The sequence below is a fragment of the Cervus canadensis genome, chromosome 24, assembly GCF_019320065.1.
Source record: "Cervus canadensis isolate Bull #8, Minnesota chromosome 24, ASM1932006v1, whole genome shotgun sequence".
Taxonomy (NCBI): Eukaryota; Metazoa; Chordata; class Mammalia; order Artiodactyla; family Cervidae; genus Cervus; species Cervus canadensis.
In genome coordinates this window covers 10,203,759-10,214,851 of record NC_057409.1, presented here as the reverse complement: position 1 = coordinate 10,214,851, position 11,093 = coordinate 10,203,759, and the positions used below count along the sequence as shown (strand labels likewise).

At 40.5% G+C, this 11,093-nt stretch overlaps 1 protein-coding gene across 2 annotated transcripts in view; it reads right to left on the bottom strand.

The window, feature by feature from the left end:
• Positions 1 to 11,093, bottom strand: part of FAM76A (family with sequence similarity 76 member A) — a 28,685-nt gene continuing 17,592 nt past the window's right edge. For both annotated transcript variants that reach the window (XM_043445458.1, XM_043445459.1), the window contains 3 exons: positions 5,934 to 6,069; positions 2,810 to 2,911; positions 1 to 2,266 (listed from right to left, as the gene is read on the bottom strand). In XM_043445458.1, the coding sequence (XP_043301393.1) occupies positions 2,180 to 2,266; positions 2,810 to 2,911; positions 5,934 to 6,069 (325 nt within the window). In that variant the 3' untranslated portion in view covers positions 1 to 2,179. The remainder of the gene's footprint in view (positions 2,267 to 2,809; positions 2,912 to 5,933; positions 6,070 to 11,093) is intronic.

The window sequence follows — 11,093 nt, the reverse complement described above, 5'->3', positions numbered from 1 at the left end:
TTGAGTCAATATGAATTTTTATTAACACACATTTTTCAAAGTCTGTACAAACCAAAACATTCCTGTGTTTTAAAATGTCCATTATTACAAACATACAAATAAACAAAAGGTGTTACCAAAAGTTAGCTACTCAATTTTATGGTAAAACAGTATCATGATTTTTAAAAACCAAAATTTCAAGACTGAGGTTTCTTCCTTCTCTTTTTGGAACTCGTGGAAAGTTAGAAAATGTATGGATTTGCTTTATATTAAATGCCAAGACCTTAAAAAAAGATTTAGTATAAAACTAAATATGTTTTTACATTGTCACTTCAGGTAACAGAATTTCTCAAGTCTTTAAAATTAAAAAAAAAAACCATGACTGCAACTTTTTTCACAATCTTTTCCCCATAGTCAATGTAAATGCATCTGAAAAATATTATCTGACAGTTTGTCTTTACCTAAAATTTCCTCATTCAAAAAGTTACAAAACTATTTAGCACTGCCATTTCCCTTGCTTAGAAGAGAAAATTACATCCCCTACCAGAGAGATAAGCAACATGGTCCATTGTTCCTGTTATCTGAAGGAAGTCACTCATTTCTATGTCTCTGTCCAATTAAGTGCATGGCTCCACTCGTGAGAATGTTCACCAATTAGAAGCATTTGCTCCTGGGAAATGCCTAGTAAGTTAATCTTACTGCTACACTTCTGGTAGTTTGAGGTACAAATGTCATCTGCCCTTATGATTACCTCTAACTCCAGTATCGCCCCCTGCGTTAAAGGATTCCAAAGTAGCTGGTTTTACTGTTCCATGGCACACCACACATCTCTAATTTCTTTTACAAACATCACAGAGGACCTGAGAGTATGGCTAGAAATGCAAATTCATCCTCTCACAAGAAAAGTAAATCCATGTGCCTACTGGGTCAAGAAGGGAAAACAGGACACAGTTCAGGTTGGGGCCAAGCTGCTTTTGAGAAGCACCTGTTTTCAACACGTTTCCATTAAAAGCAGGGAGTGTACAGGCAGCAGTGGGTGAGGAAGAGTGGGGAGACAGTACATATAGGGATATCATTCCCCCAGTCACACTCAGAATCCATACTTGAGCAGCTCATACTAACTTCCAAAATGCTCTGTAGTCCAAATCTTATCCCATTTTGAATCATCTAAAAAAAAGTTATCTGACAATGGCCCAGTATGACAACTGATATAAGAGCATTTTCTTTTTTTAAAAAAGAGGTGGCAGTGTGGGAATTTAAAATCAGTCACATAAAACAATCAAGAAAGGGGAGGGAGAGGGAAGTGTCCAGTACAACCTGGACAACCTTTCTTTCTGCCCTTACTCAGAAGGACAGACTCTCCAAATCTGTGCTACCTCCCTTAAGTATCTTCTTATATGCTCTTCCAAGAAACCCTCCAAAAGGCACTTAACTCCATGCTTATATATTGAATTGTTTCACCTTAGCAATCAGTTTTTAAGACTCCAAGGTAACAAGAAAGAAAAGATCTGATTCTTTCACTAAAAGCTAGAGAGTAGTATTTTTTTTTTTAAAGAAGCATCACTTTTACAAGAAGAACAAGCTAGGCTACCATTATTCCTTTATCAAGAAAAAGTTTCTTTTTTTAAAAAATAAATAAAACTCTGGCTATACATAGTACAAAGTTCATACATAATATACCTGGAAAAAAACCCAAGAGTATACCCTGAAGCAAAAGGTTTATTGGAGAGAAAAAGTCTCTTCCATTGTACCAAGTCTTAAGGTGGCAGTTTTCAAAGTTCAGAGGGTGGCAGTGATATGTAATTAATGCCAAATTGCTTGCTCATGGGTATGGCAGGATGCAATAATGGATCAAAAAAAAAATTCTGCACATAACACTGAGCAGTGACCACCACAAAAAGGAAAAAAAAAAGTAGCAAAAGAGAGACAGTAGTACTGAGAGAAGGGCTGGCGGGTAGAGAGGGGAGTGAGGGTGTGAGAGAGAAAGAGAGGGGAGCTTAAAACCCCAAACATTCAAGCATGCAGTCGTAACACAGCACAAACCAGGTGTTTCCATTCAGCCCAACGCAGTCACACAAAGAAGGATAACTGTAATAATATAGAGATTTCTTAAGGAAGCTTGCAATTCCCAGAGAACAGCCAGGTTGCCACCCTAACCAAGGAATCCATTTGCTGTTGCCGGGAGCGTTCTTGTGGTCTCTCATGGAGAGGTTATAGCTCCTGACTTCTCTGACTTCTTGCTCTTGGACAAGGCAGCTGCCTGCTTCAGGAGCTCTCGGTTTTTGGCCTAAAAAAAAAAAAAAAAAAAAAGTGCACAAAGGAAGTTTTATCAGGATAGGATGTGTTTCATGCAGATGCTAAGGGAGACAATGTAGAGGTCAGGAAGAGGTGAACAAATTCTAGACGTAGAAAACAACAGAAAGTTCTAGGGTTTGGTTGAGAGGGAAGAAAGTATTTGCCGGAAGTTAGTCAGCGTACTTGCATCTCCTGGGATCCACTATTACAAACGGACGCTCTATGCAACACAAACAAACCATGGAGTGCTTTAGTGTGTTGGATAAACAGAATTTACAATTCAGACATCTGGAATCATATCTGGTTTATCCCAAAATCAAAGAACACATTTATTAATCCCATTAATTAATTAATTAATTAATGAGGTAAAAAGATTAGAACACATCTAAGAGAAAATAATAAAAGTCATCTATAAGGTGATTTAATATGTCAACTGACATGTCAATTCTCTGAGAAAAAAAGAAATCTAAGAGAAGATCACTTAAAATACCATCAGCTAAATACACCAGAGTTATCATATTAAATAAGCAGTTACCTGCAATTGTTCTGTGACTTCTTTGTGGGTTTTCTCCATCTGGTTCATTTTGGCTCTCATCTGAGATTCTTGGTATTGAAAATCAGCCTTCAACTCTGTGATCTGTGGGGGGAAAAAAGGCAGAGTGACCAGAAGAAATTTCTGTGCAATGAAAAGTGTTTTGATACCAGAGAGCTAAATAGTCCCCTAAATTAATGAAACCCAGGGCTCTCCTAAACAGCCATACCTAAATCAAAGCCAGGGAACCGTGTATCCTATTTTTTTCTAGTGATTTCCTGAAAATTACACAAAATTCTGCATTAATTAGCATGTCTGCCACTGACCACTTGCTAGAAGGTTTTAGATATTTCATATAGGCATACTCAATATAGGCAATAATCTTTCAAATTCTCACCTCCAAGTAAATCAATGATTATAACAAATATGACTGACAGTTTGAGAGAAGCCATGAAAATAACAGCTGCTGTCATTTACTGAATTTTTGCCCTGTTCCAGGCAAGCTGTTTGATTATATTATTTTATCTAATCCTATGATAACCCTGTGGGATAGTATCATTATTCTTCCTACTTTATAGATGGGAACATCAAGGCTTAGAAAGGATTAAGTAAAGTGGTTAGCAAGTAGCAGAGTCAGAATTCAAACTCCAGGCCTTCTTCTATTGACTATGCTATTCAAGGAGCACAGAGAAGAGATATAAAATCAGAGAAATGAGCTGTGAGCTGAGTTGTGAGATACATGTAGCAACTGGCACATGAGGTACAGAAAAGGGCATCCAAGCGAAGGGAACAGTATGGGCACAAGCAGAGGGCAAGATAACTGAGAACTTATTCAGACGCCTGATGAGCGTGTGGGGAGATGAGGTCACAGATAGGAAGGCATGATGCGGAAGAGCCTGTGTTCTAGCCAAGGAATGTGATCTTGATCCTGAAAGTTACGGGAAACAATCTACTATTTGTTTCTGCTCCTTTTAAAATCCTGACTTTGTGGGAATTCCCTGGAGATCTAGCGGTTAGGACTCGGTGCGTTCACTGCTGTAGGCAAGGGAATTAAGATCTTGTGACCGCAAAGCACTAGAGACGAGTATTCATTTTGTCTCTATTTTGCAAAAATCCTTTCTTTAATGTGCCATTCTGATCTAGTTCATAAAGAAAATATACTTGGGTCTGCTTTCATCTGACAGTCATGTAGTAAACTGAAAAGAATACTGGTCTCTTGGAGAAGGAAATGGCAACCCACTCCAGTACTCTTGCCTGGAAAATTCCATGGATGGAGGAGCCCAGTGGGCACAGTCCATGGGGTCACAAAGAGTTAAAAAAAAAAAGAAAAGAAAAAAAAAAAAAAGAATACTGGTCTCTTCCCACGGACCTCCACCTTACTGGCAGAGTAGAAACAGCACAGCAGAAAGAACGGGAGGGTCAGAAAGATCTGGGTTCATCCCTTGTTCTGCCTTTCCCCAGCTGTGTGATTTGGGCAGACTGTTTAATCTCTTTCAGGCCATTTCCTCATCTATAAGATGAGGGAGGAATCAGATACAAAGAATGCACATAAGGATTTTAACATTACAGGACTTCTTTGGTGGCCCAGTAGATGGGACTCTGCCTGCCAATGCAGGGGACACTGGTTCAATTCCTGGTCTGGGAAGATTACACGTTTCGCGGAGCAACTAAGCCCTTCCACCACAGCTTCTGAGCCCATGCTCCAGAGCCCACGAGCCGTTAACTACTGAGCTTGCGTGCAGCAACTACTGAAGCCAGAACCTACAGATGTACTCTGCAACAAGAGAAGCCACCAGAATGACAAAAAGCCCGCGCACCACGACAAAGACCCAGTGCAACCAAAAATAAATTCAGTTAAAAAAATGTTTTAAATAATAAATGTCTTTGCTGGCACTCATCATAGATTTCTGAACACAGTGCGAAACAACAACTCCCCGCCTCGGGGAGAAAACAGAGCTAGCGGAAGGAACCCTGAGGGGAAGGCACTGTTATCTATGAAACGAGGATAATAATTCCTACCTCAAAGTGGTATGGGGATAAATGAGTTAATACACATAAAGCACTTAGAATAGGGTTAGGCAGATAGAAGGGTGTTAACTGTTCAGTCGTGTCCGACTCTTTACGACCCCGTGGACTGTAGCCCGCTGGACTCTTCTGTCCATGGGATTCTCCAGGCAAGAATACTGAAGTGGGTTGCCACTCCCTTCTCCAGGGGATCTTCCCAACACAGGAACTGAACCCTGGTTTCTTGCATGGCAGGCAGATTCTTTACCATCTGAGCCAAAGCATTCAATAAAAGTTAACTATTATTATTAGTTATTAGAATAATAAGGCAAAAACGAGACATTCTCTAAGAATCTGAAAATAAGAAATAACAGACACGAACCAGAAAAAGGACATTAAAAAGTTCCCCTGAAGAGGAGACTATGACTCTTAGACCAGAATAAAACATCACTAAAGATAATAATGAGCTTAGAGAGTAGGTCACTCAGGAAGGGAGTTGTCACCAATGGAAACAAAGTGATGTAGTGACTACAGGAAGGCCTACTGGAATATTATCTGGGGATGAGGCAGACTTAGTCCACATATTTTGAGCACTACGGTCCCTTGGACACAGCCACCCCAATAATAGAGATGGAGGCATCAGGTTCCCCTAGCCTGAGAGCATTAAAAATTCCAATTATATAACTACTTCCTCTTGTCTCAACTCCATGCTCACTCAGCACCCTCTGATTACAAGCTCCCTGAACAGCTTATGCTGAGAAGAGTAGCATTCTGCCCCACTGTGAAATAAGAGGTGGACACTGTGGTTTTACACATCATCTCTGCAAGCTCAGTCAATGTCAGTCCTCCCCTAGAAGTGGAAGCTTCCTCCAAATGAAAGAAAGAAAAATCAACCCTCTAAACCACTTGACAGAAGGGGACTGACAATGGTAATGCCATGCCACGATCCTGGCAGACAGCAAGCTGCTCCCTAAGACATCCCAACCTTGCCACTGGGTATCTCTCTCAGAGCACCAATGGTATGTATCCAACAAACATCCATTAAACAGCGAGCATCGTGCCCTGAACCGTATATGTTACCTGCCTGCCTCATCTGCCCTGAGAAGCACTAACTGAGCAGTACCTTCTTCTCTTTCTCTAAAATCATTTGATCCTTCTGATGCAGCATCTTCTTCAGAGTGGCTACTTCCTCCTTCAGTTGGGCAATGATGACAAAGTGGTCAGTGCCTGGTGAGTCCAGAGCCAGATCTGGGGAAAAGCTGAGGGGAAAAATGGAGGGGGAAAATATCAGTTGGATGCATAAACTTTTTTCTACCTGAGGTCACATTATAGGCCACTTGGCTGCAACTTCAAGAGCAGGAGCAACTAGTTGAATCTCAGCCATCAAGCACAATACACATCCGACTTGGGAGTATTTGCTAAACTGCACAGGCAAGGTGGCCATCAGGTAACTGTACCAACCAAAGCCACAACCTGCAGCATTCCTGCAGCATCTTTGCTCACGGGCGGGCATGCTGTGCATGCGTGCTAAGCCACTTCAGTCGTGTCCGACTCTGCGACCCTATGGACTGTAGACTGTCAAGTTCCCATCCATGGGGACTCTCCAGGCAAGGATATCGGAGCGTGTGGCCATGCCCTCCTCCAGGAGATCTTCCCAACCCAGGGATCGAACCCGAGTCTCCTATGTCTCCTGCACTGGCAGGTGGGCTCTTTACCACCACCACCACCTGCAAAGCCCATCTTTGCTCACATTCAGGACTAAAACAAATGCCACCTCATAAGAGCCAAAGATATTCTGTTTCAGGTTCATTGAAGATCCCTAGTTATTGTGGGTGAGAGTCATAATTTTTTGTGATTAGATAATTTCTCTAGAATCTGGATAAATTGTAATTTCATGCATTTTTCTTTAAAGATCCCCATAGAGATTTTGACTCTGCTTTCTGCTCCAAAGCCCATGATGTGGTACAGCTGCTGAGAAGCTGCTGCTTTCCATCTCAGTTACAATCTTTTAAAAAAATGATTAAAAAAAAAAAGACGACGAAGTTAACAGGAAAGAAGCCAACTTCCCCTACTACAAGTGGCCTGCGCACTGTCACTTCCAGTATCGAGAATTCTGTGATATTTAGTTAGGAAAGGAAAAAAAGGTGGCAAACTGCAAAGTAATATCACAGCCTGGGTCTTCAGCAGAGCCCTCCCTGTGACGGCCTCTGAGCACCACATTTCGTCAGAGTGCCAGGTGAACTCTGTCCTTTCAGTCGAGTGTCTTACTTAACCAGGAAAGTTTCAGGCAATCTGTAAGCCCCCAAGATTGTATATACAATTCTATGCATACATACAACGGGGTGGTTTCTAGGATGGGGATCCGAGGCTCTCCTTAGTCTGGTCAGAGGTGTCTTAGACCCACACAAGTTAAAAAATCACTGCCAAGAGAGTTAAATCCTACGCTTCTCTAGAGACCTACCCAAAGGAAACTCTTTACTTCTCACAGGGCAACCTGTAAAGTAAAACACAAACCAGTTTTTCCTAGAAAACTGCAATACTGATTCCCAACACCCTGTATCAATATAGCAACTATTCCAGATCCCCCTTGCTGTTAGATCTTTCCTACACTTTGAACATCTAATAACCATCAATTTTCTACACAGGTAGAAACTCCAAATAACACAGTGAACTGCTGGACAAACCTCCTCATAGTTACCAAGTTAAGCGTTTCTATGGCTAGAATGGGAAGACAGTCCATTGATAAAAATATTCTGCCCTCAGTCTACACGAAGCATATGAGAAAGATGTCAGAGGAACAATGGATCACTGCTTTGCTAACTGATAAATGTGCAGAATTACTGGGTAACAAAAACAACATGTAAAATAATAAAACAAGGCATGCAGGAGAAAATATTGAAAGGATCCATCACAGTCTCCACCAGTTTCCAAACTTGCTAAGGGACTGTCTTCCCTCAACCCAACAGAATCTATTTAAACCCATAACCCGAGTGACAAATGAAACGGAGTAATGGGCTAATATGCTCTACCCACTTCTTTAACTGAAATATAATTGACATACAATATTATGTTAGTTTCATACATAATTTGACATTTGCCTATATCACAATCACTCTAAGTCTAGTAAACATCTGCCCCATAAAAAATTATTACTGACTACATTCTTTATGTTGTATGTTACATCCCCATGACTTATTGATTATATAACTGGAGGTCTATAGCTCTTAATCTCCTTCACCTGGTTTTGCCTATCCCCCCACCCCCCAACCTTCTGGCAACTACCTGTTTGTTCTCTGCACCTATGAGTATGTTTCTTTTTGCTTTGCATTTTAGACTCACATATATGTGAGATCACACAGTACTGATCTTTCTCCAACTTATTTCACTTAGCATAATATCCTCCAGGTTCATCCAGGTTGTTGCAAATAACAAGATTTTGTTTTTTTATGACTGAGTAGTATTTCATTGTTTGTGTACACACGCACACCCCCACACACACCCCATAGCTTTTTAGCCATTTGTCTATCAACAGTCATTTAGGTTGCTTTCATTATCTTGGCTATTGTAACTAATGCTACAGTGAACACTGGGATGTATACATCTTTTTGAAATAGTGTTTCTGTTTTCTTTGGATAAATTACTAGAAGTGAAATTGCTGGATTATACGGCAATTCTAATTTTTTAAGGTACCTCCATACTAGCTGCTTCACCAACTTACAATTCTACCAAGAGAGCTGCTGCTGCTGCTGCTAAGTCGCTTCAGTCGTGTCTGACTCTGTGCGACCCCAGAGACGGCAGCCCACCAGGCTCCCCCATCCCTGGGATTCTCCAGGCAAGAACACTGGAGTGGGTTGCCATTTCCTTCTCCAATGCAGGAAAGTGAAAAGTGAAAGTGAAGTGGCTCAGTCGTGTCCGACCCTTAGCGGACTCCTCCACCCCTGGGATTTTCCAGGCAAGAGTACTGGAGTGGGGTGCCACTGCCTTCTCCGACCAAGAGAGCACAAGGGTGCTACTGTCTCCACATCCTTGCCAACACTTATCCGACAGCTGTTCTGATATGTGTGAGGCAGTAGCTCATCGCCATTTTGATTTGCATTTCCCTGATAATTAGCAATACTAAGCATCTTTTCAGGTGACTACAGGCCATCTGTATGTTTTCTTTGGAAAAATGTCTATTCAGGTCCTCTGCCCATTTTTAAATAGAACTGTTTTCTTTTTTTTTGATGTTAAAATATATGAGCTTTTTGTATATTTTGGATATTAACCGTTATTGGATATATTATTCCCAAATATCTTCTCCCATTCAGTGGGTTGCCTTTTCATCTTGTTTCTTTCATTGTGCAAAGGCTTTTGAGTTTGATGTAGTCCTCTGTAAAAGCAAAAGTAAACAAATGGGACTACATAGCCTGAGGATACATACCCAAAAAAACCTGCTAAGACCAATGTCAAAGAGCCTATGTTTTCTTCTAGGAATTTAATGCTTTCAGGTCTTACATTTACGTCTTTAGTCTACTTGAAGTTATTTTTGTAAGCAGTGTGAGAAAGTAGTCCAGTTTGATTCTTTTGCATGTAGCTGTCTAGTTTTCCAACACCATTCAGTGAAGGGGCTGTCTTTTCCTCACTGTATACTCTTGCCTCCTCTGTTGTAGAGTAATTGCCCATATAAATGTGGGTTTGCTTCTGGGCTGCTTGTTCTGTTCCATCAGTCTCTGCATCTGTTTCTGTGCCAATACCATACTGGTCTTCTTGTTTTGTTTTTGGCTGAGTCAGGTCTTAGCTGCGGCACATGGGATCTTTCATCGTGGCGTGCAGGCTCTTCATCGTGGCACGCAGGAGTCTCTAGTTGTAGTGCATGGGCTCAGTAGCCCAGCAGCAATGTGGGATTTTAATTCCTCAACCAGGGACTGAATTCATGTCCCTGCATTGGAAGGCAGATTTTTAAATACTGTTTCACCAGGGAAGACCCCAACACCATAATGTTTTGATTACTGAAGCTTTGTAGTACAGTTTGCAATCAGAAAGCATGATGCTTTCAGCTTTGTTCTTCATTCTCAAGATAGATTTGACTCTACCTGCTTCTTGAGGGAAGATTCTTCCCATATCAATAAATTGCTGACAAATCTCAATGTGTCTTTCCTGTGTTAGGGACTGTACTAATTCTGTAACTCCTGATGAATAACAATTGCTGGGAATCAAAATGAAAAGAGATGGCTAGGTTACTAAGGCAGAAAATCAGATCTAGTCTCTTTCTAAACACTGCCAAAGACAGGGAACTTGCTATTTATCCAGGAAGCTTGTCTTTTCCAAAAACATCTCTTCTCAGGCTGAGCCAAAATCTGCCCGTCACTCCCATCCATTGGTCCTGGATCTGTCCTCAAAGGCCACACAGAGTTAAGTCTAATCTTTCAGGTGTATTTTAGAGGGAGAACACAATAAAATGATAAGGAAAGGAAAAGAATGTCTTTCAGAAACAATAAACCACAAGATGTGCCTAGAGGTCACTCATTGTTCACTGCCCATCAAACAATAAACAAATATGATCAAAAAGTGCATTTCTCAGGGAAGGAAAGCTAGAAATGAACTTGAATTTTCTTCAAAATAATTTTGAAGAAACTATATAATTTTGACAAACCATAAAATATTGAGATGGAAGCTGTGAATTTCATAGGATACTAAAAAAGATTAAAGCATTTTCTAAGTATAAAACCATGAGAAAAATGTGTTTTTAAAAAAAAAATTCTATAAAGTAATGGGTTCTCTCCATATGATACGAAAGGCTAATGAATAAAGAAAAAGAGAAAAATCAAATATGCCTCAATATTTAAAAAATAAATAAGAGGACTTCCCTGGAAGTTCCGGGGTTAACATTCTGCACTTCCACTGCAGGGCTCTCAGGTTTGATCCCTGAATAGAGAACTAAGATCCCACATGTCATATGTGAGGCCAAAAAAAACCCCGAAGAAATATGGTAGTATATGGTCAATGGAAAACTGTTAGAGAACAATCTTATGAAGACATGAGAGGATAAAAATGAAGGAATAAAAACATAAATTTAAAAGTGGATTGTGATTAAAAACTGAGAGGGAGTCACAATAGATAGTAAAGAAACAAAACTGGTAACATTTACTATGGAACTGAATTCAAAATAGATATTCAGTAAAAAAAAATTTTTTGGTTTCCATGACATTAAAAAAAGGACTGTTCATGGAGAAGGAAATGGCAACCCGCTCCAGTGTTCTTGCCTGGAAAAGTCCATGGACAGAGGAGCCTGGCGGGCTGCAGC